The sequence below is a fragment of the Metarhizium acridum genome, assembly GCF_019434415.1.
Source record: "Metarhizium acridum strain ARSEF 324 chromosome Unknown scaffold_269, whole genome shotgun sequence".
NCBI lineage: Eukaryota > Fungi > Ascomycota > Sordariomycetes > Hypocreales > Clavicipitaceae > Metarhizium > Metarhizium acridum.
Window position 1 is genome coordinate 346,297 of NW_027094023.1, and position 23,883 is coordinate 370,179.

Below are 23,883 nucleotides of genomic sequence, written 5' to 3' on the forward strand. Positions count from 1 at the left end.
GGATGTTAAGACTACCAAAGAACTCCTCATTCCTACTCGGGAACGCCTCGCGCAGGCGGTCATCGATCCAAGAAAGCTGTCGCAGTCCCAGCATGCTCTTCTCATCGATGATCAGGTAGTTGATGTCCTTCAGCTTCTTCTGGAGCTGGGCCATGTCAGTGGGCGAGAGGGGCTTGAAGTCCTTGTTGATTGGAAGGTGTAACAGGGAGTGCAAAGTAGTGCCCGATATCTGATTTCCCGCGACGCCAGTGGGCGCGGCACGCCAAACAGGTGTCCCTCTCCCGGCAGCAGCGGCTTGGAGGTGCGCGGAGAGCAAATTAATGAGGTATGACTTCCCGGTACCACCTCCACCATCCACATGGAGCAGCAACTGAGAGGGTTCCTGATTCAGGAAGTGGTCCATCACGGTATCGTATACTAAGCGCTGATCCCGGTTTAGGGAATCTCGAGCTTCCAAGGGCTGATGATCCACATCAAGGTCAAGGCGGTTTGCCGCCTTGCGTTGCTTCCAGTAGTCGCCCTTGAGAATACCGTCATCAGTATACCGTCCAACGTGAGGGGTCCAATCATAATTGATGTCGATGTCTCGGCGGCCGAGCATGTCGATATCCTCTTCCTCCAGCGGGCGGTCGGGAAGCATGCGGGCGAGTTCATGCCAGTCTTCATCCACAATGGGCTCTTCATGGACCTCAAGCTCAAATTCGTCGTCCTCAGCCCTCAATTCATTTGTATCTGGCTCCCCATAATGATCGTCCGCATGGGTGTCACGGTGCTGCTCTCTGCAAAACCTGTACGCAGCCGCGAAGGAATCGAACCGCTGCCCGCCCACGGTGAGCAACTCCTCTGGAGAGCGATGCGGATGAGCCATCATCAATTTAACACGGCAGAAGTCACCAAACTGGGGAGATGCCTCCACGGACCTGTATCGAGGAAAGTAAGACAGGACTCTCTTCTTCGCGTTGGCAGCGAGTCTCCTCCACGTCTTGAGATTATACGATTGCAGGTACTCGAGGTAAGTTGCATCCTCGTGCTGGTCATTTCTCTCGAGATACCTCCTGTAGCTGCCGACGGTCTCGTTGACATCTTCATCCACGCGATACGAACGTGCATGTTGCTCCAAAGGACGGCAGTCGACAGAGACCACCATCCGCGTGCCTTCCTGCAGAGGAATGTTAAGGAGAAGATGGGAAATCTCCTGCGCCGAGTAATCTCTCTCGGCAATCAGCTTATTCATCAGGCGAGAGGAGAAGGATAATAGCGGCTGAAGGTGTGCCGTGTGCGGCAAAACCTGGTCTGCAAGCTTACAGTAAGGCTCAGTCTTCTTCTCAGATTTGCTGCAATACTTGGCAGCGTACGTAATAACCGCCTGTAGGCTGGTGCAAGGAGATATGTCGATATTGGCTAGCCAGCCTAGTATAATGGCGGGATTGAAGTGATTCATGAGGTTGTCATTCCGCGCCGCCTCGAAGACATAGTACGACTTGCCTTCCTTCCTGATCACTGCGGCCAGCTCCCGCAAGGCACGAGGAAAGTCAAAACGACACTCCCGCTCTGGATTGGCCGCATTGGCCGCCTCGATATCTGCAGCAGCGCCTTCCATATCCCTCGCCAGATCAACGGTTCTCTTCCTTACGCGTAAGCAGTATGTGGTATTGCATCTGTGGCGCTGGCAGCGGTTGACGATTTGTGAGAGACGCAGGAATGTCAGTTCTGTACTCAGTGGATCTACGCTCAGGGGGTTACCCTCACCCTGGGGCATAGTCCTAGTCGGCTCAGGATTAATGGCAGTGATGTGGAATCCCCACGTGCGTGCAAAAACATCACGAGCGGCTTCATCCACCATGTCGACTCTTGGGCAATTCTCCATCCAGTACAGGCCATGGTTGTGCGGACTGCCACGCCCTTGCCATTCATACCGATCCCAGTAATCCGTAATGTTGAACTTCTTGCTTAACACGATATCTCGAAAGAAACAGTATCGGCGGTAGAAATGGAAAGCAGCAATGTGAGGATTCTGACGCAAAAGTTGGCGCGAGAGACCCATCCTCTCGGACTCGGACGCAGCCAGCCATTCATCATATCGGGGCATGTGCTGGTAGAGACTCCGCCAGTGTAAATCTGCCGGGCTGAATGTGATGAATGCACCAGGACATCCAAGGTTGTAGGCATAGGCCTCGAGGTCCTGCCTCTTCCTGTTCCAGAAGGGGCGCGTGCCGCGAATAGGTACCGCATGTCTTGTGATTGAGTTGATTAGCACCTGCGCCTCAGGGTCCTCGCTGTGCTCCAGTGCCTGAACAAGCTGCTCCCGTGTGAGCGGTTCATGACTACCATCGTGTTGCTTCACGAAGAATTTGGACCGTGCACGGGCCTGTGACCGCATCAGAGTATTGAAGGCGACGAAGCGGAAGGTCGGGTGGCGTGCAAAACGCCCGTCATGCCAGCGCATCGCGTGCTCGATGTAGTCCTTGTAGTCGATTGACCGTAGCCGAGGCTCAACAAAGTCGGCTCTCCCGTCAGGAAAGAGGCAGGGAAAAGCTAAGGAGAGTAGGGCATGAGAGCGATTGAACTCATTAATGGGTGTGCGCCGTATATTCGGAAGCTGCAGCTCGTGCTGCACCTGCTCCTGGAAGCTTGTGGAAAGCCTTGGTTCAGCTTCTGGTTCTCCGGCAAGAATAGACCGCAGAGCATCGAGCTCCGTGTCCTTGGCCAAAAGGTCCGGCACCGCAGCCTCGTCCTCCAGGTCCGGTTCTGCCTCCTCATCTTCCTCGGGTCCAACTTCGGCAGCCTCCACCTGGCTCTGGGGGATGTCGTCCAGGACATTGCCATCTTGAGGCAATTGACTCAGCCGCTCTTCGTCGATGACGATGCATCGATAGCCAGGATGATGGCGCCGGAGGTAGTTAAGCCATATGGCAACTGGCTGGCGGCGTACACGGAACTGGCGGGTGAATTGCCGGCTAAGGTTTGCATGGGACGACGTATTGGAAGGACGGAGTAATACAGTGTTCAACTCCCGCGGCAAAAGCGGGAGTTGGTTGTACACCAAGCCAACCTCGCGGAGAAAGTGAACAACATGTCCCCGATATTTGTACTGCTGGCCCCGCACAAGCATAATATTCACGTGGACGTGAACACGGCCTATTAAAGACTCTTCAGTAGGTGTAAGCTGAGGCAATTGAGTCGGTACGGAGCCAAAATCCAACTGGTTGTCCACAGAGAAGAAGTACGGCTCTTCAGGGCCGCGTTTATCATCCTTTCGACAGCAACGCGCACAAATGCCATCAGAATCGATCTTCATCTGGAACCAACGCTCTTGACATCGACCACAAAATTGCATTTGGTCATTGTCCAGCTTTGTCCAGAACTCACGGAGGATTGCTTTATCACGACAGGTCAAGGCGCAAGCGTCCAGGTCCCCATTCCACACCGGATCTTGTGCGTGAAATACGGCCGATTCTTCAGGTGGAATCATCACTGGACTCCGGTACCGTCGTGGCGGCCCCGACGATCGAGTTTGCCTTTGAGATTTTTTTGGCCGCCCTCCTGTACCAGGGGCAGGACCACGGCGAGCACGGCGACGAGGCCCTGACTTTCTGGAAGGCTGCCGCGAGCAATAGCGAAGAGGGCTTTCGTCCAAGGCATTGCTATTATCGTTCCCGTCTTCGTCCCCTAGATCGGAATCAGACTCTACCCCTAGGTGTTCGAGGTACTTCCGTGGTCGAGCAGGTGAAAGCAGCAAGTTGAAATAGTCCTCGACGTCAACATCAGATTCAGAGAACTGTCCCCTGTCATCCGCTTCCTTGGTCATTCCATCCCCATCTGGGAGCTCATTTGCCTGTAGTCGATCTTGACTCCCAGCTACGTTCCGTGGTTAGCTTGAACAAACTGCCGGGACCACAGCACAAGGATACCTTCTCCAGGACCATCAGAACCTTCAAAGACGCCGAGTTGAGAGATTGTGGGAGTTAGTGACACAGCCTCCCCTGCACGGCGTCGTGAACGATGGTCGCGCCGAATAGTGGCCTGCTTGGCCCTGGCGCCGGCCTTGGAGGCATCATCTTGCGAGTCCTTCCCGCCCTTGTGGAACCTAACAGCCAGGTAAGAGTAGTCCACACCAGTCGTGCTGCTTCGGACAGTAGATGGATCAGAATGTGAGGCGACAGGATCGGTCGAGGGCGGCACAGGCGGTGAGGGAGCTAGAGCCCGGAAGAGCCGCGAGCTCGCTTGGGTTGGTGGGATCGGCGTCCCCAGCACTATCTGCGGCTGGCTGCCTGGCTCTCCGAACAAACTCCTAGCTGTATGTTGTTGCCGTAGCTTCTCTGGCGATGTAGGTTGGGTTCCAGATCTCTGGTTAGGAGGCGATAGGCCAGCGTCTCTGTCGGTTCTTTTCGGGGCAGATCTCTCAGCTGAGGTAGGACGGACAGCCAGCTTTCTCAATGCAAGGACGGCACCTTTGGACCTGGCACGCTTGATCAGGTTAGGGAGGCATATATAGTATATCAATGGTGTCAGTTACCTCGGAATTGCGGTGGTCCCGGCATTCCAGACAGGTTGTAGTTGGATTGGCAGATTTCCTCCTGCTAACGAAATTACTTGGTGATTTTGTTCGGTCGCAAGACGGGCAATGGACTGCCAATTCAGATCTAGGACTAATATTACCCCTAGAATCATAATCCATACCCAACCATGCGGTACATCTGTTTCAATAATGGAAGAAAGGCTGCTGGCCAAGCAAACGAACAGATCGCTGGGCAAATTTAGCGATTGTAAACGATTGTAAACGATTGTAAACGATTGTAAACAGAGAAGTAAACAAAGAAGCACCGACAGACGGTGGCTGTCCTTTACCCACTTTTCTAGAGCCACCAACCAATCCAGCCTTCTTTCGCGATTTCCCATACAAAATTTGGACCAATAGAAACTTATTTGTCAAGCCTGCACCAAACCCTCATTATTCGGAAAACTTATGGATTAATGTAGAGTCAGCCTTCGGCTGAATAATATATCTCGAAGGGTTTCGGCTAAAGGACGCGGCCAGGTTCGGTCACTTCTATTGCGCCTGCAATGGAATATTTAGCTTTGTCGATAGTCTTGGAAGCAACAACTCTATTTGATAAATTATTCAACAATTCTTGATCAAGCGTCCATCTTGTCGCGGTGTCTCCAAGTTGAGGATAGTCCAAAAATCCAATGCGTTGCGTTTACGACCAATACTAGCCTCAACACTATCAGTATGCGCAAATTTGAGGGAGTTAACTCCCTTATTAAACTGATGACTATCCCCACACTTGAATGTCCTTTTCTTTTCTATTTGTTTGCCACACTACGACGATTTTCATGTCTCTGTCGTCACCACATGGTGCCTACAGAGCTACCCTAGAGACCCACAATTTCGGGATTTTATCCACGTGACGCAGTTTAATTTCTGGCTCGAAGTGGACTCATTACCAGAGGCTCCGAGTCTTGTATTGCCGTCAACCCTTTTCCACGTAGCGTTGGATTTCCCTCTGCCTACGCCACTGTTGGGTGTGTTCCCCTTGAATCGAACGCTGCTGAACTGTGGAGGACTGGTCTACGCAGCTCATGAGATAAGGCGCTCTTCGTGTAATCTTTCCTCACCAACTCCGGTGGTTCCGCTTCCTGCGACAGCTCCGATATGCCCAACATGTCAAGATATCTCCGACAATCGAGCCAGCTGGCGCGGCTAGCCAGGCTCTCGCAACAATCCAGTTTTCACAGGATTCTACGACTGCCCGCAGTGTCACGGTCGATTCCCACACGGACACTCCCAGGTGCCTACGGCCTCTCTGTGAAGTACTACTCCTCTTCAAAGCCACCGCAGCCAGAAGAAGACTCGAAGGCGAAAAAAGACCGTACGCCCGAAATACCCAAAAACCAGAATGAATCGGTCAAGACTGGCAGAGAGAAGGATGCTGAGCCTGCGAATCTCGCACCACTTCCCGAAGGATGGATTCGATTATCAAAAGACGAAATTGCTCAGCTCGATGCCTTCCAAAAGGTTCTGCCAGAGGCTCAAAGAGCCACATTGAAGGACATTTTGCGAGGTCTGCAGCAGACTGGTGCTCCTGCCGAGGTCCGTGACTTGTTGGCCAAGATGCGCAAAGGTCCGGGCAATTTGTCGATACTGGACAAGGGCCGACTGATGCGGTGCGTATTCATGATGGCTGAGCGTTTGGCTGAATGGGAAGTTGAGGAGCAACGAAAAGGAAACCGAATGTTTGATCAGAACCAACGACCGGACCAAGACCAAAACGATGGCCATACTGGCAAGAGTGAGCCCGAATTCGAAACACGTAATAAGAAGTCGGACGAGAGCGGATCACATCAGCAGGGACCTGGAGGCCCCAAAAAGCCCGAGCGAAATGGTTGGATGGACGCTCTGCAGACAGGTCTAGTTCTCGGCATCACACTATGGGCTGTTGACTCTCTCAGCAAGCCGTTCTCTGAAAAGGAAATCACCTGGCAGGAAATGCGGAGGGCTTTCCTAGACAAGGGCCTAGTACAGAAAATGGTTGTGGTCAACGGCTCTCAGGTTCGTGTCGAGCTGCACCCGGATGCTACCCAAGGCGATGCTGGCTCCAATGGCAAGAGGACCTACGTTTTCACCATTGGCTCCGTAGAGTCATTCGAGAAGAAGCTTGAAGAAGCCCAGGATCAACTCGGCATTCCTGCTTCAGAGAGAATACCCGTTAGCTACGAGACTGGCGGCAGCACAATTGGTAACCTTCTCTTGGCCTTTGGCCCAACCCTACTATTCATCGGTCTCATTTTGTGGACTCAGCGATCCATGGGCGGCCGGGCTGGTGGCGGTGGCATGTTCAACTTTGGCAAGAGCAAAGCTAAGAAATTCAACGCCGAGAGCGCTGTCAAGGTCAAGTTTGCCGACGTTGCTGGCCTGGAGGAAGCTAAGACGGAAATCATGGAGTTTGTCAGTTTCTTGAAGCAACCCGAGAAGTTTGAGAAGCTTGGCGCCAAGATTCCCCGGGGTGCTATTCTGGCCGGCCCACCAGGTACCGGAAAGACTCTCCTTGCGAAAGCTACTGCGGGCGAATCCGGGGTTCCCTTCTTCAGTGTGAGCGGATCCGAGTTCGTCGAAATGTTTGTCGGAGTCGGTCCTTCCAGGGTGCGAGACTTGTTCGCTGAGGGTCGCAAGAACGCTCCATGCATCATCTTTATTGACGAAATCGATGCTATTGGTCGTGCGCGAATGGAGAGCGGACGTGGATTTGGTGGCAACGATGAACGAGAGGCTACGCTGAATCAGATCCTGACCGAAATGGACGGCTTCAACACTCGTGAACAAGTTGTCGTGTTGGCTGGTACAAATCGCGCAGACATTCTGGACAAGGCCCTCATGCGACCTGGGCGATTTGATAGACACATCTTTATTGACCGACCGACCATGAGCGGACGCAAAGAAATCTTCAAGGTGTATCTCAAAAAGATTGTCACCAATGAAGACCAAGACTTCCTCGTCGGCCGGCTTGCCACTTTGACTCCTGGGTTTTCTGGTGCCGACATCTCCAACGTTGTCAACGAGGCAGCCCTCATTGGTGCGTACCCATACCCATCCACCTCTATCACTTGCGCGTGTGTAATTGAATGCTAACGAAGATGGCAGCTGCCCGAGGTAATGCCGAGGAAGTCAAAATGATACATTTTGAACGAGCAATTGAGCGTGTCATTGGAGGATTGGAGCGCAAGTCCCTTGTGTTGAAACCGGACGAGAAGAAGACGGTGGCTTATCACGAGGCTGGCCATGCCATCTGTGGCTGGTTTCTTCGCCACGCCGACCCTCTTTTGAAGGTCTCTATTATCCCTCGTGGGCAGGGTGCTCTTGGATATGCGCAGTACCTGCCTCAGGATGCTTATCTGATGAACACCAACCAGCTGATGGATCGCATGGCGATGACCATGGGGGGTCGTGTTTCGGAAGAACTCCACTTTCCCACTGTGACGACTGGCGCAAGTGACGATTTCAAAAAGGTATCACAAATGGCGCGAAATATGGTGACCCAGTGGGGAATGTCTGACAAGGTTGGACCTGTCTTCTTTGAGAACGACCCGAACCGGATGCAGAAGCCGTTTGCTGAGGCAACAGCTCAACAAATCGACCAAGAGGTGCACAGAATTGTGGATGAAGCCTATAAGCGATGCAAGGACCTCCTGCTCGAGAAGAAGCGCGAGGTTGGGCTTATAGCCGAGGAGCTGCTGAAGAAGGAGGTGCTTGTCCGGGACGACATGGTCCGTATTCTGGGTAAGAGACCATTTGAAGACAACAACGAGGAGTTTGAGAAGTACTTTGGAGGGGGCAAGGAAGAGAGCGCACCGCCGGCACCATTCCCTATGGACGAGACGGATACACCAAAGGAAGAGCCTCCAGCTCCGGCCCCAGCCTTCAGCCAACATGCTGACGGGCCAAGGTGACGTGGGGTTTTTTTTTTTTCGAAGACGAAGGCAATTTTAAGAGAAGCGACAGGGGTTACACAGCAGCAGAATTTTGATATGCTGGAAACTTGATGCGGCCTGCGGATTGGCAGATGTAAATGGCTCAGAGGTGTGACTGGGCTCTCATGTCTGGAGGCCTTGCTGGTTATTGAGCGGCAAGCTCGAGCTGACTCAAGGGACCTTTTCTCTCAACTCTTTCCATCTATAAAGAAGGCATACCCGACCTTTGTATATCAGCATAATAGCGCGTGCTGGCTGGCGCTCATGGGGACGGGAAAACTCTTTTTTGTCATGTAACAACTGTATGTATGTATGTATACTTTAGGGGGGGCTAGAATAGAATCGTCCTTGGGGACGTCAATGGATAGCGTATGATGAGTTCTCGGCCAGTCGTGGCGACCTGGCGTCGGTGATGGTACGGTGGGTGGTCTTGGGCTCGCCAGCGTGAGTTGTCTGGACATGGCGAAATGCTGCATGCTGATTGGCTTAGAAAGTTCCCGGTTGTGGAGGGGACGGAGCCGAGCAACTTGACTCGTGTGATTCGCCTCTGCTGTACCGAGTATTACAAGTGTACGGAGTACCTAGGCGCAGATAAGCCTTGGAACCCAAGCACCCGTCGAGTATGTATGCACTCGGGTACTTCCCCCCTGGGTTCTTTGGTGGGTCCGATTTGACCCTTGGGAAAGTTGATCTAAAAAGTTTCCTGTTCCATGGCCGACTGGGGAAAACGACCCGCATCCAATTCAGCGCTTGGGGGTCGCCGTCATCAACTTGCCATTGAACAGCACGGGCCGTTTAGAGGATTTATTTAGCATCTTGTTTTCTTCTTCTTTTCTGTTTCCACCTAGAGTATGCGTCTATAGACGAGGTTCGTTGCCGACTTTTGGTCATCCCCTTGGTTATCACGGAATATATCCGGCCCAGGCGCGTGAGGGCAGACGACATGATGATGGACGACAGCAATCGTCTTGCGGCAGGGCAGCCGCCTTCTTGGTACAAGGTCCATCTGTTCCGCGGCATGGTCAATGACGTGCGGAGGCGGGCGCCGTATTATGGGAGCGATTGGCTGGACGCCTGGGACTATCGAGTTGTTCCTGCGACGGTCTACATGTATTTCGCAAAGTATGCCCTCTCTGCGTGTTGTTACGTTTTTTTTTTTTTTTGCATAGAACTAATCAAGAAAAAATCTAGTATCTTGCCGGCGCTGGCCTTCTCCCTCGACATGTTTTCCAAGACGGGCTCCAATTACGGCGTTAATGAGGTGCTGCTGGCGTCTGTTTTGGGGTCGGTTGTGTTTTCAGTGTTTGCTGCGCAGCCGCTGGTTATTGTTGGCGTGACTGGTACGTATCGTGATGCTCGCGAGATTTTGTGGGGGGGGGGGGGGGGGGGGGGGGAATGAATAAAGTGTGTGTGCTGATCGTACCAGGTCCTATTACCGTATTTAACTAGTTGGTGTTCATGATCCCATCTTTGGCGCATCGAGTAAACTAACTAACCCGCCCTTCAGCACTGTATACGACATTATGAAAGACACGGGCGTAAATTATATTGGCTTCATGGCCTGGATAGGCATGTATGTTCTCCTCGCTCTCCTCTTTCCTGCCAAAAAAGAAAAAAAAAAAACTCACACGCATAGATGGTCCCTCATTCTGCATGTCCTCTTGGCTGTTACAAACTCGTGCAACTGGCTGCGCTGGGTCACCCGGTTCCCCTGCGACATCTTTGGCTTCTACGTCGCCTTCATCTACCTCCAGAAGGGCATCCAGGTGCTCGGCCGCCTCGGCGACGGGGCGCCTTTTTACCTGTCCATCATGGCGGCCCTGCTGGTCTTCATGGTGGCGTACGTGTGCGGCGAGCTGGGCGCCAGCAGCCTGTTCAGGCAGCCTGTGCGCGTGTTTCTCAAGGACTACGGCACGCCGCTGACCCTCATCTTCTTCACGGGCTTCGTGCACATCGGACGCATGGCCCGCGTCGAGTTGGAGAGGCTGCCGACGGGACTTGCCTTTGAGCCGACCAGCGGGAGGGCCTGGCTGGTTCGTTTTTGGGACCTGAGCGTGGGCGAAGTCTTTACCGCGCTGCCCTTTGCCATCTTGCTGACCGTCTTGTTCTGGTTCGACCACAATGGTTGGTTCGCTCCCTTGTTTCCCCTCCACCCTTTTTCCAAAGCATTCCCGAGCGTGACGTCCAGAGCTCAGAGCTAACCACGGGGTGGTAGTGTCGTCTCTCATCGCCCAGGGCAGCGAGTTCCCGCTCCGCAAACCCGCCGGCTTCCACTGGGACATCTTCCTGCTCGGCATCACCACTGGCGTCGCGGGCATCCTCGGCCTCCCGTTCCCCAACGGCCTCATCCCCCAGGCCCCCTTCCACACGGAATCTCTCTGCGTCACCAAGCCCGTCAAGCAGCTCGATGAAAAGGGCCAGGACAAGGGCGACTTCACCCTGGAGGCTACGCACGTCGTGGAGCAGCGCCTGTCCAACCTTGCCCAGGGCCTCCTGACGCTCGGCACCATGACGGGGCCCTTGCTCGTCGTCCTGCACCTCATCCCCCACGGCGTTCTGGCAGGCCTCTTCTTCGTCATGGGCGTCCAGGCCCTCGAGGCGAATGGCATCACCACCAAGCTCGTCTTCCTGGCGCGTGACGCCGACCTCACCCCTCCCGACGCGCCGTTGCGCAGCATCAAGCGCCGCTCCGCTGTGTGGCTCTTTGTCGCCATCGAGCTGCTTGCATTCGGGGCCACCTTTGCCATCACCCAGACCGTCGCGGCGGTCGGGTTCCCCGTCTTCATCTTCCTGTTGATTCCGCTACGCGCGCTCGTCCTGCCGACGGTATTTCGCCCCGAGGAACTGGCCGTGTTGGATGCGCCCACGGCGTCGGATTTCACCATGGAAGGAATCGGCGGCTCGTGGGGTGGCGCCGGGCCTGCGCCTCCCCCGGCGGATCGAAGCGGTCACGGGACGGCCGCCTCTAATCGTTCTTCTGGCTCGAGAGGGCCCCGGTACCGTGTCTTTGCGGGCCCCGGGGTTGCGAGGAGGAGTCGCGACGATTTGGCCGAGTTGGGGATGGGGAGGGTGCCGAGTGCGCGGAGTACGGCGATGACGAGCATGAGCGCGCAGCGGACGTCGACGAATTTGCCGACGGGGAGCCTTTCACAGCAGCGGTAGTTGGGACCTTTCTCTTCTTTTGTGGCGTCGTTAGCTTATGCTTTGGGTCTGTGATACCGGGTTAGATTCATAGTTGGCTGGGTAGTGCGTAGTTGGATATGTATTAACGTACATACGTACAAAGCAAGCATGAGGTGGAATAAACGCCTGATTCCCATTGACAGTATTTTCCCTCCCCGGGTCGCCATGCAAACGCCGTAATCCTAGTCCCATCTACTCATCATCGTCACTGTCCATGACAAATCCACCGCGTACCCTGGGTCTCCTGGTGACCACAACTTGTGTTGTCTCCTCTCCATCGTCGTCCTGCATTTCCGTCATCTTGCTTATTATGTCAACATCCATGTTGGCGTCGCCATCGCCATCATGGTCCTCTACACCGACTTTTCTTCTCTTCCTCGCCTCACCGTCACTCAAATCAACAGGCGTATCATCCGTATCGCTTTCCCTACCCTCCTGACTACTCAGTACCCTCCTTGCAAAACTCAGATCGTCCTCCTCCTCCTCGTCACTGATGTCCGACATCGCCGTCGACTTTCTCTTCTTGGGCGGTAAAATCGGCTCGCGCGCCGTCTCGGCCGCCTTCTTCGCACGGGCCGCAATCTCGCGCTCCCGTGCAAAGAAGGCCTCATCCTCGTCCGAGTCAAACTCATCGTCGCCATCACGCACATACAGTGCTGATTTGATCTTACGCGCCTTTTCAAGCTCCTTCTCCCGGCGCTTGCGGGCCTTTTCCTCGACAACAGAGTCGTCCAATTCCCCCCGGTTGCTCGCCGTGCGGCGTCTCCGGTTCTTCTTGGGCTTCTTCTTTTCGTCGACGACTTTGCGGGCCGTTGGCCCCCCGGCGGGGAAGAGCATCTCGTCGTCAAGGAAGCCGTCGTCGTCGGCATCCTCATCGTCGTCGAACGCAGCCTTCTTTTTGGGTGCTGCCTTGCGCTTCAGTTGGTGTTCTGCCAGGAAGCCGTCTTCAAAGGTGGGCGGGCTGAACTCTGCTTGGTTGATGAAGTGGATGGTGTCTTTGAGCTGGTCGGCTGATATGGTTTCGGGGATGATCCATATGCTCTCTGGGGTTTCTTCAGATGCTGGCCCCATAAGTTTCATGCCGGAGAGCTTCATGAGGAGACGGAGGTGTGCGTTCTTGAACATGGCTGTGCGGCGTTCGGTGCCGTCTGGTTTGACGGCTGCGTGCGAATTAGCTTTGAAGTCGACGGGTAGAGAGGTGGAAACATTTCATCTTACAGAATACAGGAGGCGTCTTTGGCTCCGTGTCTGTGATAACGGGATCATCTTGAAACAGGGCCTCAGCGTCGCGTTTAGCATCCGCGGCGGCAGACCATGCCCGACGTTCAGACTCAGCGTCTGACAACACCTGTCTTACCCAACTGATATGCTCGGTGCCGTTCTTGTCCAACAACGCACCTACTGCAATGGCAACTTGTTGGTCCCGCTCTTCCGTGTGCTTGAACTCCAGTTCGGCCGCGGGTTTCGGTTGGCTCTTGCTTGTCGTCTGTCTCTCATGTCCGTACTCCAAGAAGAATGCAGTGCTCTGGAGCTTGCTGAAGAGCATCTCGATGATGAGTTCCGGTCGTTCTTGTATCTTTTTGGTACATTTACGCAGAATCTGCTTCACAAGCTCCTCCCAGTCCTTGAACATGCTGGATGATTTTTCCAGCGCATTGGGCCCCTTGATCATGTTATACAACAGATGAATAATGTCAACACGGAAGAGCATGACGCTCATATCTTGCTTGAAGGCCAGGCGGTAAAAGTATCGATGAGCACGCTTCAACTGCGTGTCTGTCAAGTCTCGGTAGTACTTTGTGAACCGGATAAAGGTGTCGACGACGCCTTGGGGTGTAAATCGAGCAGAAAATTTATGGAAATCAAACTTGCGTTCTTTGGATGTGCGCTCAGCTGCGTCCTCGTCGTCGGCTGAATCATCCAGCACCGCTTCCTCTTCATCGCCGCCTTCCTTGGCCGCCTGTTTCTTCTTCCTGCGTGTCCGCTTCCTTGAACGGACTTGCATGTCCACATTCTGCTTCGAATACGACTCTAGAATTCGTAAAAAGTGGTGAACAAGTTCCGTAGAGGCATCTAGATAGTCAAATCCTTGGTCCTTATACGTCCTAATGATATTGGCAATGGCATCATGTGCCGACTCTTCGTAAAAGAGTCGGCTCAAAACGTTTTCTGCAATTTGCTGATCATCCTCGTTCGCCGACTCGGCCATCTCCTGAACTGTTAACAGAATCTGGGTAAAGCATCGCATCACCGCAGTTAACTCTGTCCAATCCTTCATGTCATAGCTCTCCTGTAATGCCCGACTCAACGTGATGAACATTTCCTGATTCAGCACACCGGCAACCAATTGAAAACTGCTAATGTCTGCAGACTCCTGGCTGTTGGGCTTCTTGGCCTTTCGACGAACCCGCTCTGCTTCCAGAAACCAAGCAACCAGGTAAAAGAATTGCCGGCGGTGATACTGAAGCAAGTGCGGCGCTTCTCGATCAATGGTCTTGCGAATATGTTGGAATAGCGGATTGAAGCCAGAGTCAAGAAACTCATTAACGAATTTGCGCAGCTGGTCGTTGGCACGAGCGTTGAGCTTGACAGGAGGGCCAAGATCCCTCTCATTTTGGTTGTCTTTTCGCCCTCGCCGTGGAGGCTTGAACTTCTTGATTTCGTCCATCTTCTGGTTGCGGATCGAGGAGTCCGCCAGCGCATCCTGTCCTGATATGGATGACATTTTACCACCATCTCGTTTAACCCAGATCATGGTTCCAAATCGATTATGGCGGGTGGCTCCTTTACGGTTATGCGACTGTAGCATGGCTGATTCTTTATTCATCAAGGCCGATAACTCGGTAGCCTTGGCCTTGTTCAGCTGCTGCTCATTCATAAAAAGCTTTTCGGAGTCAACACGCTTGACTAGGTGGTATATGATTTCCATAACAGTCGTGTCTTCGGTTCGGAAGTCCTCACCCATATTTGACGAGAGCATGAGCAGTACATGGAAAATATCTTGGTATGAGAATGCATCGATGATAGCCGACCGGGAGACTTGGGATTCATCGCCTTTGTATTTGCCGTTGGGAGGCGGCGTAATCGAGGCCATGTTCCGGAGAAAGAACAGAACAAGCTTGATGATGCCCTGGTCCCTTGCTGTTCGGTCGCCAATAGGAAGCGCCATGGCCGGCAGTGCTGCTCTGACAGCAGCATGTAAGATACGAGCGCCGTCAAAGTTGATGATTGCCCTCTTGTACTGGACCTGTGCAAGCTCCAAAACGGGCAGATGCCTGTGATGGTTTACCGTCATGCGCTCCTTATCCCAATCTATTGGCCAAGTCAATGGAACCATCAGCTCGAAGCAAGCCAGTGCGATTCTTGACCGAAACTTGTTGTCCATTGCGTTCTCAGGCCAAGTCCTGAGAATTGGGAGTAGGTCTCCCTCAATGAGGTTCGCCTCGTAAATACACCGTGCGACATCCATTCGGTTGGTTTTCTCGTCGTAGAATCGAATCCAGCGCTTCAGATCACGCAAAACTTCGAGCGCATCGTCACCGAGCTGATAATTGCCATCGTCTTCCGCACTTGTGCCACCGAGCTGCAAGGTATGAATTTGTCAGGACCTTTCCTTGGTAAATGCGGCCAAAATACAGGACATTTTACATACCGCAGACACCAGGCTGCCAATATGGGCTCGAACTTCAGGATGGACAATGTCCGCCGCGCTCTCCAGCGGCTCCATGCTGATGAACCTTGTCCGCGTGAAGCTGCCTTACAAAAAGAGACGCCGAAGTAATAGTGCAGTGCATATGGGCGATGCTGTTGAGTTCCAATGGGTGGACTCTGGTCTACGGGCACGCGTCTCGACGCGTCACTAGCTTAAGCGTGTAAAGTGACGCGGGCTGACAGCTGCCAACGGCTGGTGCTCGCTCGATGCTTATGTCAGCTGCCAATTCAACGCCCGCAAACGGGACCTTGCCAAAGAGCCGAGGTTACCCGAACCAGAACTGCCATCATCTTGACATCACCCCTCCGCCCTTTCTTTCTTTTAAGACCATTGTTTCTTCTTCACCACGAGGAAATTAAAAATGGTCGCCTCAATTGTACGAATGCGAATGCTGGGGACAGCGCGCCAAGTGCGCTCCTTCAGCTGTACCACGCGCCGAAGTGCCGCAGAAGTGAAAAGCCTGGGTGTTATTGGCGCCGGTCAAATGGTTCGTGTCAACCCATCATGTGAAATTCCCGGTTTGAAACTGCCCCCAAGACATGAATCAGCACGGACAAATGCTCCAAGCATAATCATTTAGAATTAAAACTGACGATAATCAATGGGCATGAATGCAGGGTCTGGGTATTGCCTTGGTTGCTGCTCAAAAAGCCCAGGTCCCCGTCACGCTGATTGATACATCCGACACGGCATTGAGCAAAGGACTCGCATTCGCAGGTATATTACAGTCCATACAGGCCTCTTACATACTAAAGTTTCAAGTCCATGCAACCCTCACCTGCTGACACCGATACGTTTTTGCGCAGATAAGCTTTTGGCAAAGGATGTGTCCAAGTCTCGGCTCACTCAGGAACAGGCCGACCAGGCCCGCGCCTTATTGAAGCCAAGCACCAAGATGGACGATCTCTCTGCTGTCGACTTTGTTATCGAAGCGGTTCCCGAGATTCCCAAGCTCAAGTTCGATATTTTTGGCAACCTCGCAAAGATATGCCCAAAGCACACTATTCTTGCGACAAACACGTCTTCTATCTCCATCACCAAAATCGCAGCCGCTACTACCGCCGACCCCACCGATACTTCAGCTTCGTCCCGCGTCGTTTCGACTCACTTCATGAACCCTGTGCCCGTGCAGAAGGGTGTCGAGATTATCAGTGGCCTGCAGACGAGCAAGGAAACACTCGAGACTGCCGTAGAGTTTTGCAAGAAACTCGGCAAGGTGACCTCGATATCTGCTGACACACCCGGGTTTCTGGCTAACCGCATTCTCATGCCATATATCAATGAGGCTGTCATCTGTCTCGAGACAGGTGTCGGAGACCGCGACTCCATTGACGCCATCATGAAGAACGGAACCAATGTTCCCATGGGGCCTCTCCAACTCGCTGACTTTATCGGACTTGACACCTGCCTGGCCATCATGAGGGTGTTGTATAACGAGACTGGCGATTCCAAGTATCGCCCCAGTGTTCTTCTGGGCAAGATGGTAGATGCAGGCTGGCTGGGCAAGAAGAGCGGCAAGGGCTTTTATGACTACTAAGCAGCCCGTGCAACTGACTACAAGCATGGATCAATTTCCCGGATTGTGTACAGCTACTCTCGTTAGACGGCGCTCCCCCCTAAAAAGTGATCATTTTTGAACCATGTATGTATTGGCATGATTTTAAGTTGTTGTGAGGGACTCGTCTACCGGTGAGACAGTGCTTGTTCATTCACAAAGTTAAATTCCTTTTACCACGTGCAGGGCGGATCCTTAGTTCGGTACACATGGTTTATTATCGATGGTCACACAAGATCCTGGATCTAACACGGCGGTAATATAGAATATCATTTTTTTAGGGGAGTCTTTTTTCAATATAAATAATAACACAAGTATAATACAAGTATCATGCGAGCATTACATCTAGAAACACCGTGTTTAGCCGTACCAAGCCAGAGAACTGTAAGATACCACGTAGTGCACCATGAACGCATTATGATGCGTCAGAGACACGCTAGTAAGATTGGTGATAAAAATCACCAAAAATGCAGCCAAAACAGCAGCCAAATAACACAGCCTTGTTGATTTAGCCTCGTCCCGGAGGGGTTAATATACAATATAGTAAATAATGTCCGTAGCCGACGTTGGAAGGCCGCCACTGCCGCCAACTGCACGGTGGGAGGCTTGATTTGATTTACGCGGGAGATAACCTGTTTTTCGACAAGTTTCAGCCAGGCATCAAAATAGGGTTTGGGTGAGGCGGAGCTCGGACGTAGTTCCGGGAATGAGACACACCTTGGGAATAAGTCGGAAACAAGGACCCTGTCGAGGGCCATTGCGTCTTCACGCTACTCAGGCTGCCATGGGGACAGAGACACATGACATGACCGGGAGGCGGCCATCCGAATGCTCGAACGCTGGGCGATCCAATGCAGATCCAGTTTGGGCTAAATTGTCGAGTCAGTTCCGGAAGGGATGTTTCGTCATGCCCTCCGATATTTCCAGCACCCTGAACGTGGCTCTTGAGAAAGTCACCTACTACTTACAGTTCTCTTGCTCTCTAGCAATCTAGAAAATTACCATGAATAGCTTCAATCCAAGCTGCGGGGGGTGTGGGATAAACGCCCCGGAGGTGGCTGTAGCCCTAAAACACTAGCTGTTCAACAGAAATTAAGGGGCTGCAAAGAACAGGTTATTCTGAATCTATCGTCAACTACGCAAAGGAATCAAAATCAACTATGTCGATAGATGGCTTCAATCAAGGACTCATGCACGCACTGGTTTATGCCATCAGTAGCTACTGAGTCGTGGCTGACACCATCTGATGCCCCTGCGATGAGAGTACGTGGAATGCCATGAGATGGGTAAAGTCGGCGTGATTGGATTGACTTGCTCTGCGGCGAGTAAGAATGGAAGTCCTAAGCGACTGACTGCTTGTGCGCCCAGAACATGCATTTTGGGATATCTCTCTGGTTTCAGGTACCGAGCTCAGCGCCTTGACAGTGCTGGAACGGTACTGGACCAATGAGCGCAGCTGCATGTGTGGTAGTGATTCACTCTAATAAAAGCTTGCTGCCATTAAGTGGCTGACACATAGCGAGTATCAACGCTACATCCACCAAGACGTGTGAGAATTCACGTCAAGTCGTGCAATCAGGAGAGACAGGTCTGCTCGCGGCAGGTAATCCGAGCAAAGAGAGATGGGCACAGCATTGGGCTCAAGGCAACTGCATTTCTTGACAACTCCAAGGTAGTATATATTGACAGGATATACAATCCAACCCCTGTAAGTTTAGCCATGAGTGACCTGACAAGGAAGTTAGTGGGGTTTATTTACAGGGACTTTTCTGCTAACAGGAGCTCTTTTTATTTATATTAATGGCTGTTAACTATAATATAGGTTAAATGACAGGGGAGTAGTGGGTCTTGTAAGAGTAACCTTTATTGATAAGAGATTTTATCGCGTTATCAGGTACTTTAAACCCCCATATGCTCTCTGTAATAGTGATATCTCATTGGCTTGAACCCCCCTTGCTATGTCGCACCTGGCTAAACATTCAGGGTCTGAATTGTATGCTCCCTCCATGGAAGTGGACTGCTGCCCCTGACCTCTGATGGCATGTCAACCGATCCAATCGCCTGGTGAAACGTCGCTTGCGCCATGGACCTGGGCAGCCCTTGGGCCATCCGGGTTCCAACACTCCAGGAAGCTTGCTCGTCACATCACATCTCAGGCCGCCTGCCAGCTTCCGGGTTGTGTGCAACCACTCGCAGGGTCCATTTAAGCGCGACCTATGTACTCGGAGGCACGACACAGCCGATTATGGAGCGTCCTCTGGACAGATTCTAACTTGGGCCGCGAGAACTTGGGATTATAAACTAGCATAAGTGATGCGGTCCAAGTTTGCTCGATTTTTCTCGGTATTTGAACAAGTGAGCTAGCCTGAATAGTATTCCTCCACGGTCTTGTCCCATACAACCCTAACCCTGAACGGAATATCGGTTTTTATGCCAACTTCGGATGCGAATCTCTGTATTGAATGAATACGGAGTATAACGGAGAGAATTGCGTGCACCCCTGAAAAAAGGGGCGCTCGGCTCCACACATTATCTAGTTTCCGCTCGTTGTGTGGCCAAAATACCCAATACGTACGGGGTAGTTGGCTGTTATCCTTTATGACCAGACACCGTTGTGTGGGGTTCCTCTGGGTCTGCACACAGATGCAATGCTACCGAATCAGGCCAGATCAGACCAGTTGACCTGTCCGCGACCAAAGTGTTCCACTCAACTTAAACTTAGTCGCGTCTCGATTGCCGGCGGCGATTATGCGTAACATATACAATTATTATACTTTACACTGCACATGATATTTGGAGAGCAGCCACCCAGACGCGACGGTATTGGTCGACCCCAGGTACGATGAAACCACAGGGTACATACCTAGGCAGTCACGAGTCATTGCGGCGAGTCGTCGTCAACTTCCTTGGGAGGCTACCTGGAGTCAGGGCTGCCAGCATTGTTTCCCAATTCGGCGGTACCGCGCCGCGTTTTTTGCGGATGCGTTCCGTGTCCTGCCGTCCATGTCTGGTGGAATCCACGCCGCGTCAGCCACGGGGGCCTTGGCTTGGAAAGTGTCTGGTATGCTGCCCAACCGCCAACGGCATGTTTGTCAACTACTCCGTACCACGTGTCGAACAACGCCCGCGACTCCCCATGCATCCAATGAGCTGTCCGACACAGTCATCCCACCAGCATGGCCAACTCCAACTGGTGTCTGGTCTATTGCAGTGTTCCTTTACTCGGTATTCCATTTACTATTTCACTCGAGCGGGTCGAGCTTCATAGTTACCACCAATTTCACCGCAGGACCCTGCTACTCCCTCCCCCTGTCGATGCGGTCGAAAGGAAGGGTGGCCACCAGAGCATCACCCACACACTCATTTTGAGATAGTTGCATTTGCACATGCACGGTCAATGCAGTTGAGCCCGTGGGCCATGGCATGCTTTGTGGCACCGCACCGCACATGCGCGGTTCGACGGGAACAAGTGTCTGGTTCTCATGTTGCATCTACTCAATGCGCATGCATACTGTAATTATTATGTGCGCACATGAATGTGCATACATGCCTGGTACACACACACACACAGCCTCCCACACTTTTCCGCTCTTGCTCTAGACGATCGGCATGGTCCGAGAACCAAGGCGCTACCACGTATGTACAAGGCGTTGGGCCTTGATATTCCCGGTGATCCCTGCCATCATGGCCGAGAAAAAAAACCTGTTCGCGCTTAATCGTCAACTGGTGCCTTCAACACACCTTTCCCTGGCCTTGAAAACCCCGCCACAGCGCTACCCGTACGGCGGGGGCGTGAACAACTTGCCCACTTTGGACCCTCAAGGTATGGCCAGGTGTGACATGGCAATAAGGGTCAAGGCTAAAATAAGATGATTGAATAAGGAGACTATATGACAATTAATAAAATCGTGTTTATTATATAGATAATTATTATAAAAAGTATAGTTTCTTTCTTATTAAGATTAATAAATAATAGTCAAGATGATTTAAAAAAAATTATTATAAGCACGCAGAACTCGACCTGTAACTCCTACAAGCTTCCCTGTCAGGTCGCCTATCATTAAACTTACCGTGTTGGACTGTGCTTTAGGAAGGTGAGGTTGCTACTATGCTATGTACCTAGGTATGTAGGTGGTGCGAGAGGGTTGCATAACTGGTGCACAAGAGTGACTCAACAGCTGCGAGCATAACGACTGGCACAACAGCTGCACAACAGGTCACGTATTGAGACGGAGGAGCATGTGATTCGCGACTGGGCTTCTTTCCACACGGGCCCTCAGCTCTGTCGTTCTTCAGTCAATGGCAAAACACCGTCATGTGGCACACATTCCACGATACGCCAGAGTATTAAGCATACGGCATGGAGCACCATCAACCCCACACCATGACTAGTTTCACACGCCCTCAGCTTCAATGTTCCAGTGGAACGTTCTGTTCTGTGCCACGCCATATCCGCCTCACTGACGTACCGACAGGTACCTCCATGTCTGGTCGGTGCTTTCTGGTCGATGACCGGCAGGCTTATCGTCTTCTCTACTTGCTAGGAACCCTTGGCATTTCGACATGGGGATAGGTTTGGTCGCCCATGCGAATATCAGTTGGTGACTCGTGCTTGGTGCCAACATTTGTCCACATCCTGGACCCTGGGCCACACTGACAATGTGATAGTTGTTCGTTACCGTGTTTATGACCGTCCGATCTTGGGAATTACATGGTGCTGCACCTAGCCGAAGGACAGGGCACTTTGAAGCCGTGCGCAACCCAATGAAACTGGGGATTTGTCGCCGATACGAAATCGAGATGCGCCCCAAGGCTGTGATTCCCGAAATTGGGGTCAAAAAATTGAGGTTAACTTTTCGACCCTGGTCAGTACATTCTCCACGCATTTATAGTGGGGATATTACTTTATACCGTCCCACAGTGATTTTTTAGGCTTTTCCACTTTCGTACACGAGGGGGTTGAATTTTAACCGCCTTTTTAAGCTGGGAAAGGCTTTTAAGTACTATTAAAGGTTATAGATAGTTAAACCACCTAAATTACGTTATATTTAACCTATTATTTAAGATTAGCTTCCTATAATACCTCCTTATAACACCTAAGAGGGTTTAAGCTCCTAAATAACATATAATAGGTGGACTAATTACTAATAACTGCGATTTTTATAACTCTTATATAAGGCTTAAGTTAACGATCGATTAAAAAGCTTAAAAAAAGGCGTTTAAAAGGCTATATTTATTAGCTTTCTTCTAGATCTTTAAGAATAATTCCTAGAACGTAATTAAAATTATATTATATTAGATAAGAAGAAAAGTAACTTCTAAAACTTCTAGCGAGTGTTTCTTAAAGTAGTAAATCGGTTAAGCATTAAATATAATAAATAAATGGGAATACTTTTAATAAGCGTTAATAATACTAATTTAATTCGGGTAAAAGAGCTATTAAGAATCGTAAATTAAGTTATTTAAAAGCTATTATTAATTAATAATAATAGTACATTTAATATCTAGTTAGAAATATTTATAAAAGACCTTTCTACTAGCTATAATATAATTAAGACTAATAATTAAGCTGCTTTTACGGAGGTAATAAAGAGAAATCGCGAGTTATAACGGTTAGAAAGCTCTAGGCTTATATTTAATGAGTTTAGCAAGAACTTTAATAATAATACTATTATTAGTACTAGTAATCTAGAATAAAGTTAGCCTAATAAACGGGATAATTAGGACGCCTTTTCGCTACTTACATTATTAACCCTGGATTCTACTAGAACACTAACGCTAGTAAGATTTATAGCGAATCTAGTTTAAAGTAGTATAATAAAGAGAAAAAGTAATAAATTAACGTTATAATTTATCGCGATAATAAATTTAGCTTTTACTACTTCATAAACTAAAAATCATATAATAACTATAGTAATAGTAAAAGTACTAAGCTAAGAAGAAGTTAAAAAGGCTCTTTTAAATTACCGGGAGTATATAGGATTAAATCGGTTAACTAATATATTAAAAGCAATAAAATGGATAAAGAAGAATCTAATAAATGCCGTGATATAGAATTTACTTGATTCTAGCCTAGTAAAGAATGCGTGGATTAAATTAAACTTTAGCGATAATTTAAGGTAATTTTAAAAGCTATAATGTTATTAAAAGAGTTAAAAATTAATAGGCTAGCTAGCTAGTAATTTTATCACTTATTAGGCTATATAGCTAGCCTTTTTTCCCTTTTAATAATAATAATAATAATAACACCGTTAATTTTATTATTTCCTACATATTTTTATTATTAAAAGAAGTTAAATTTTACTGCTAAAGCTATTCTACGATATTTTCACGTAATTCCTGTAACGGTGGCTTAGGTTCTAAGGCACAGTAGGTCTGTTTCTTAGGAAGTAAGTCAGGTTGAATGCTACAGAGTAGCTTTTTGAGCAGTATCCCAATAAGGCCGTTAAGAGTATAACTCTCAATAGTAAGACTATTGCTTAGATTGATCAATAGAGATCTAGACTATCTGACTATGGGAATACCTCCTCCTTAAGTACTCGTCTATCTCTCTATTGTAGTCCTGGATCGATTTGCTCGACCATCGATCTCTTCGAACCTTGATCGACTGGCTCGAGGTTCGGTCGGTTCGATCCTCCCTGGTCGATGTGTTCGAACATCGACCTCTTCGATCGCCTCTTGGGTCACGTGGCTGGTCACGTGCCCCTGCCTTCTTCTTGTGCCCACGGGTCGTGCCTGTCCTAGCCGGTGCGGTCCCGTCCCGTGTCTTGTGCAGTGTCGTTCGTAACATTATGCCCCTCCTCTGTTGGTCTTGTCCTCAAGGCCATCGAAACAGGCCGGCTTGAGTGTCGTGCGTTTTCTTCCTTCCATCATCATGTGCCATCATGTCGACTAACCGTGTCTCAAAACAGCGGTCTAAAGCTTCGTCTGCTTCTTCCCTTCGCCGGGATAACCTTCTTTCTGC

General features: G+C 50.7%; 4 protein-coding genes across 4 annotated transcripts; 3 read left to right on the plus strand and 1 right to left on the minus strand.

The window, feature by feature from the left end:
- The first annotated feature begins 5,480 nt into the window (after positions 1–5,480).
- Positions 5,481–8,847, plus strand: AFG3_1 (AAA ATPase afg3). Its single transcript, XM_007814083.2, has 2 exons — positions 5,481–7,574; positions 7,643–8,847. Exons 1-2 carry the CDS (start codon positions 5,657–5,659, stop codon positions 8,446–8,448), a joined length of 2,724 nt encoding a protein of 907 aa, XP_007812274.2. The 5' UTR covers positions 5,481–5,656; the 3' UTR covers positions 8,449–8,847.
- Positions 8,848–9,412: 565 nt separating this feature from the next.
- J3458_012719 (uncharacterized protein) lies at positions 9,413–11,631 on the plus strand (the record flags this gene model as incomplete). Its single annotated transcript, XM_007814084.2, has 6 exons — positions 9,413–9,591; positions 9,661–9,809; positions 9,896–9,917; positions 9,977–10,042; positions 10,106–10,593; positions 10,685–11,631. The coding sequence occupies 6 exons, from the start codon at positions 9,413–9,415 to the stop codon at positions 11,629–11,631; spliced, it is 1,851 nt and encodes a 616-aa protein (XP_007812275.2).
- Positions 9,859–15,379, minus strand: TOF1_1 (Topoisomerase 1-associated factor 1; the record flags this gene model as incomplete). The annotated part of the gene is made up of 3 exons (XM_007814085.2): positions 9,859–12,812; positions 12,871–15,235; positions 15,305–15,379. The coding sequence occupies 3 exons, from the start codon at positions 15,377–15,379 to the stop codon at positions 11,845–11,847; spliced, it is 3,408 nt and encodes a 1,135-aa protein (XP_007812276.2). The 3' UTR covers positions 9,859–11,844.
- Positions 15,380–15,655: 276 nt separating this feature from the next.
- J3458_012721 (uncharacterized protein) lies at positions 15,656–17,478 on the plus strand. The gene is made up of 3 exons (XM_007814086.2): positions 15,656–15,851; positions 15,982–16,081; positions 16,171–17,478. Exons 1-3 carry the CDS (start codon positions 15,726–15,728, stop codon positions 16,899–16,901), a joined length of 957 nt encoding a protein of 318 aa, XP_007812277.2. The 5' UTR covers positions 15,656–15,725; the 3' UTR covers positions 16,902–17,478.
- The last annotated feature ends 6,405 nt before the right edge of the window (positions 17,479–23,883 follow it).

Coding starts and splice junctions, on each gene's coding strand:
- AFG3_1 (XM_007814083.2), top strand. CDS start 5,657: ATGCCCAACATGTCAAGATATCTCCGACAATCGAGCCAGCTGGCGCGG. Junction 7,575..7,642: donor CAACGAGGCAGCCCTCATTG/GTGCGTACCCAT, acceptor CGAAGATGGCAG/CTGCCCGAGGTAATGCCGAG.
- J3458_012721 (XM_007814086.2), top strand. CDS start 15,726: ATGGTCGCCTCAATTGTACGAATGCGAATGCTGGGGACAGCGCGCCAA. Junction 15,852..15,981: donor TTATTGGCGCCGGTCAAATG/GTTCGTGTCAAC, acceptor GCATGAATGCAG/GGTCTGGGTATTGCCTTGGT. Junction 16,082..16,170: donor CAAAGGACTCGCATTCGCAG/GTATATTACAGT, acceptor GTTTTTGCGCAG/ATAAGCTTTTGGCAAAGGAT.